This window comes from Glossina fuscipes, unplaced genomic scaffold (assembly GCF_014805625.2).
Source record: "Glossina fuscipes isolate IAEA_lab_2018 unplaced genomic scaffold, Yale_Gfus_2 2, whole genome shotgun sequence".
Classification (NCBI taxonomy): Eukaryota; Metazoa; Arthropoda; class Insecta; order Diptera; family Glossinidae; genus Glossina; species Glossina fuscipes.
In genome coordinates this window covers 3,793,992-3,800,070 of record NW_023998416.1, presented here as the reverse complement: position 1 = coordinate 3,800,070, position 6,079 = coordinate 3,793,992, and the positions used below count along the sequence as shown (strand labels likewise).

The following is a 6,079-nucleotide window of genomic DNA, read 5'->3' as shown; positions in this document are numbered from 1 at the left end:
ACTTATCATCTCTCACTAAATTTTTCTCTTAAACAAAACATAAACATATTTTAAAAACATTGTTTACTTAGCATCTATCAGTATAACTTTGTCGTTTCATATATAACTTCACAAAATACGCAGGCATCACATATATATATATATATATGTATATATGGGATAATAATGTTCGAGGAAGTTATTAAGCATATACATACTTAGGTGCAAGATAATCGGTACAAAGTTGAGTCTGTGCATGACTGGCAACTGTATCTGTATGCTCCGTTTTGAACTGAAAAGAAACAATCTTCTTTTAATATATAACGTTGAAATTAATTAAAGGTCAAAAACCTATAGCATCGTTTCATTGTGTGTGTAAATATACCTTTTCTTTAATAAATATTAAATTCGTTTTCACTAAAAAGTTGGTTTTTTTTTTTGTTAAACATAGAACAAATTCGCAGGACACTCCAGAGCATGTGTATGAATGTACATATATACATAAATATGTTCTCGAACATTTTTCTTAAAATTTTAGTTAAATTTCCACATATCCTTTGGATTGTCCTTTCGATCTGTCCTCTACTGTTGAACAAAAATTGCAATGCATTTGGTTTGTGTTGGCATCGAAAGTTTTCCATGGCGTTTCATCAACAGTGTACATTTACATTCCAGACAAAAAATATTCAGGTTTATTGTTGACAGCTAAAGTCAAACATTTATCCCGTCTTTCTCTCAAAATAGACTTAATCTTTCGTACTTTCTTCGTAAGCTGATACCTCCTTCCTTTTGTTACATGCTCTTAACTGACTTGAAACGAAATAATCGAACCATAGTAAGTATTATAAATGGACGTCTTTTCGATTTTGTCGATAGTTAACATCTGCTAAAGAATGCTCTCTTCAAATTCTCCTTTCCTGATTATCTTAAATTCGGGCTGCTTATCTATCTCTACAAAATCATGCGATTTCGAATGCCAAGCCTTTTAATCGAAAGTCTGCAGTTCTCTAGATCGAATAGAAACCTTTTCGTAATAATACCACGTTCATCTAAATCATCCGGCGAAAGGTCGTTTATTGCTCGTGTTGCTAGATTTTAGAATACATTATCCCTGAATCTAAAATCCTTCGATGACCCTTTGAATACGTTTCGAAAACACTGACTATGCATCTAAACTTGTAAAGTGTATTTCGTTGCTGGTAAAAATTTATGATTACGGAATTCTTACAGCAAGATGAATACGTTATTAGCCATCTAACCGAATTGCATAGTCACTTATGTTGTAGCTTCTTTATGAATACGAATTTTATCTATGTAGCTAGCTCACTGGCCTTTAAGGCTTTTTAATTAATAATATGGAAAAAAATGAAAAAAACTAAATGGAACATAAACCAATTGCTGGTTTTTAGCTTGCAAACTGGTACAATAATATTTGTTTGGAGCCGATAGCCTGTGTTGCTAGTACTCAATGTCTTTTTTTAGTCTAAGAATTCACATCATTAGTCTAAAATTAAAATAATAATAATATTTGTTTGTAAGATTTATTTTTCTCCGATAAATGTAAGGAATTTTGTGAATCGACAATGATTTTTGATTGTAAGAAAGAAAAACCATATAAGTTAATTTTGTTCCTTAACAAGTGTCATAGGTGCTCTCAGAGTGTAGTTCAGAATAATCGGCTTTTGCTGTTGACCACTTCTAACAATAATCGATCAATCAAAATGAATTAATTGATGATTCAAATCAAAACGAAATCAAAATCTTAAGCAGATTCGTGCTCATAAATATCTTAATGTTCTCTTAAACAAAAATTATTGAAATTTTCTAAGGGATAATTGAAATGAAAAAATTTTACACTCATAAAAAATTTAACAAAAAAAGTACTAAAAAGAATAGTCCATTAGTTTAACAACCGTGGCATGAAACTACTTCCGTGTCTCTTTTTAAAATTAATTCTCTTATTAGGAGAGACACTTTGCTTTTGAATTCTCATATAATGTAATGCGTACGAAAGCAAATTAATGCAAAAAAAAGAAATATAAAAAAATACTCATACGCCGCGTATACCTGTATATGCAAAAAGAAAATTATTTTGCACCGCAAAGTTTACTTACTAACCATTGTTTATAAAAAAAAATTCTTTTGAAGGTTATTCAAATTTATAAAAGTTTTCTTAAAGAAATCATTTGATTTATTTATTTACACGTTATTGCCGTACATGGAAAAAAATTCTTTAAACTTATCTATTCATTAATTAAACTTGATTGTTGACTTATAATATATATAGCAAAGTCTTAATCTAATGCGATATTCTTTTTAAATTGTAATTTAAATTTATTTCCTATAATTTATTTTAAGAAGATATAATAAAAGCATGCATACAATTTAGTTCGATGAGTATATGCTATAATTATATTGTTCTTGTATGTATGCTCAGTGTATTCTCTCCTTTTACTTTCTATAACAAATAGTTTTCTTAACATTTTTAAACTCGTTTATTACCAAACTGTTGCCAAAAGTTGGTAATCACATATTCTATTATTACTACTATATATGTATATATATATATAAAAAAAAGAGTTTATGTGCATGTAAATCCTTGATAGTTTATGCTTATTCACCTTATTATTAGGTTATGTTAAATTAAAAAGCAGAGGCAAAGCGAAATAAATTGAATTAGTTATCAACAGAACGTTTGCCAGTTCGTTACGGCAGAAAAGGAGCGAATTTTTGAAATAGTCACGAAAAAAATACTTTGAATGCTAGTAAATTGAAAGTAAAAGTTTCTCGAAATGGAAACTAAAAAAAGGGAACAAAAATATGTAAAAAATGAAAATTTGCAAAGCAATTCTTTGCAAAAACCACTGGAAGCTTCAAATAATGACGCTATCAATTTAAATAAAACCATTGCAACTTCCAATACGTCGGATAAAAGCGATTGCAAAAATAATCATAAGAAAATTCAATGCATTCAAACGGTCATGACCAGCGAGCAATTAAACGAACTGAGACGACATGCTCAAGATGCGACCAAACAAAATAAAATCTTTAGTGTACGTGGATGCTTTCAGTCTATACGTAACGCATTGAAAATTCGAGGCTGGGTGGAAAAAATAGAACACCATCAACGCAAACAGGTCATCACATCCAACCATCACGGTCAAGTTTCCATTATGGATTTATCGCTAGCTTTACCGAAACGTAAAACAGGCGAGACACGACGTCAATTTCTTGTTAAATGTGAACGCAACATTATGTCGCGTTTTGTCGAACACTTGCCAGTCGATTTCCTTTGGACAGATCGCAAAGATAAAGTGGACTACGCTGAACAGTCTCGCAATCCTCAAATGCTAATCAATAAATTTACACGTACACCGTTTACCAATAAAGAAGGTTTAAACGGCTTATTACGCGATCTAAATTGGTTCTTTGTAGACGATATTGCTGAGGTTAATTTTCCCCGTTGTTTTAATGTGTGGAATTTAGAAGAGCTTAACGAATTTATTGAACATTTCAAATTAACTGCATGCGTTTCTTTTCTGCGTTGGCTAGTTGATAAATATCGCGAGAATGGTTACGGACGCATTTTTTCTGATGAGGGCAAAATACCTTTTAACGCAATTGAGTTCGCTTTGAAGCGTTGCCACGAATACTGTGAGTCCGCCTTACATGACGACATCGATACCGAAGATCCGCCGCGTATATGGGAACATGATTGGGATACTTTCCTCGCACAACATTATCAATTAACTCATGAAAATTGTAAAATTCAAGCGGAAACTCAACGAGCTCCAATTGAAACAATTGTACGAACTATATCTCAAGTGTTAGATGCATTGCGTGATCATTGGCCTCAATATACAATAGACGGTTATCAGAATTTATGGATAGTTAAGCCAGCCAATAAATGTCGAGGTCGTGGCATACATTTAGGTAACAATTTAAAGAAGATTCTAAATATTGTTAATCCATCAGTGGCCACCAAAAGTCGCTATGTAATACAAAAATACATAGGTATGTGAGTACACACTTTTACAAACCATCAGATATCTATCTGCACGTAAATAAAATTGCTTCTACGTACAAATAAATTGCCGCTTAAGCTCTAGACAAAAAGTTTTTAAAGTAAAAATAGCACAAACCAAATGCAAGACCTAGATTTAAGTGATTGTACAATAATATAAATATACATGAATACACACTCAATTTTTACGTGATAATCACATGCAATTTTTTTTTTTATTATTTATCTTCAATAAGAAATCATTCAACAGGTCTTTATTTATATTTATTTGAAATTTTTTTCTCTTTCCTTTGTTTACTGGTTTTTGCTATAGAACGCCCTTTGATTATACATCAAACTAAATTCGATATTCGACAATGGTTTCTAATTTCGAATATTCATCCGCTGGTTGTGTGGATGTATAAAGAATGTTATTTACGTTTCAGTTCGCAGGAATACAGTTTAGTCAATCATCACGAATCGGTGCATTTAACTAACTATGCTATACAAAAGAAATATACAAATCATAATAAACGTGATAAGCGTTTGCCATGCGAAAATATGTGGGATTCATATTCCTTTCAAGCGTACCTGAGACAAATTGGCAAACAGAATTTGTGGGAGGAACGTATATATCCTAGCATGCGAAAGGCCATCGTGGCAACGATACTTGTAGCGCAGGATCACATGGAACGCACCCCTAACACGTTTGAATTGTTTGGCGCCGATTTTATGATATGTGAGAATTTCTATCCGTGGCTGATAGAAATCAATTCGAGTCCCGATTTGGCTCCTACAACGAGTGTAACGGCTCGTATGTGTCCACAGTGTTTGGAGGATGTTATAAAAGGTTTTTTGAAATCTTTTGTTTCATTTTTCTCTTCTTGAAATTTTAGTAATTGTAATTTTAGTAATTGTAGACCGCCGAGTTGATCCCAAGGCCGACGTTGGAAATTTTGAGTTGATATATCGTCAAATCGTACCACCAACACCAGCTTATATGGGTCTTAATTTATGCGTTAAAGGAAAACAATTAACCGGTCGCACAATTCATTCTCATCATTATGGTCTGCAACGCAAGGAGAGATCGCTGCATACCAGCAATTTGTATCGTCAACGAACCAGTCTTGCATTGTCATCGATATCGCATTTACATAAACCAATGCCGGCATTTAATGCTACCGATTACATAGAACACTGTTTGGTACAAACCAATAATACATCGCGTAGCTCCAGCATACCAAATTTACTAAACAACAATACCGATCAAACAAGTATTTATGACGTTTCACCACACAATACGATGAAGCGTGAAAAAACGTATAATATAACAGTGACTTGCAGCAATGCTATGTTAAACAAATCCAGCCATGCAAAGCTCAAAGCTCAGTTAAACTCTACATTAAAGCGACATCGAAGCTGCGGTCCAAGATTAACGACGACCTTGACTAATGCCACACAATCGCACAAAATTAAATTTTCCGTTAGCAACGTGAATCGACGCAAAACGATAGATATTAAGAATAGTAAAGTTTCGAATCATTTGAACGGTTCAACATTGGACGCTCCCATATTAATGATTAGTCGAAGTGCCGATAACATCAAGGAACTTTGCAGTCCTAATAAGACACTCGCAAAACTGTCGCCATCTAAAAGTCTTAGTCCGGTAAGAAGCCGACGTAATTCACCCATAAAATCTGCAAAAGCAAAAGATAAAACTCGACAGAGCTCCAAAAACTTCAAGTCGCTAGCATCTAATGAGAAAGAAAAAATCCACAATTCTGATATCCATGCCGTGGGCAAAAGTATAATCAGTTGGAATTCTAAGAGAAACCATTCACTCAATAAAACTCCACCGCCTCCAACTCTTCACATTAGCCCACGTTATCTAACGGCAAACTATATGTCAATTGCCACTCACTCGAATTAATGTGATATCGTTTCTCAATTCAATAAAGCAGCAGATAGAGAAGAGAAAGAAACAGAACGTGCAAGAAATATATTGATAGCTTCTTTAAATACAAATATATTTTGCTAATACAATGCAGAAGAAATAGTATCTAGAAATGTATAAATGCGAAATAAAGAAAATATTGT

The 6,079-nt window shown here is 32.9% G+C and overlaps 1 protein-coding gene across 1 annotated transcript; it reads left to right on the top strand.

Moving 5' to 3' along the window:
• Nucleotides 1-2,562: 2,562 nt before the first annotated feature.
• Nucleotides 2,563-5,912, top strand: LOC119632836 (tubulin glycylase 3A). Its single transcript, XM_038025957.1, has 4 exons — nt 2,563-2,570; nt 2,825-3,993; nt 4,317-4,832; nt 4,894-5,912. Exons 1-4 carry the CDS (start codon nt 2,563-2,565, stop codon nt 5,910-5,912), a joined length of 2,712 nt encoding a protein of 903 aa, XP_037881885.1.
• The last annotated feature ends 167 nt before the right edge of the window (nt 5,913-6,079 follow it).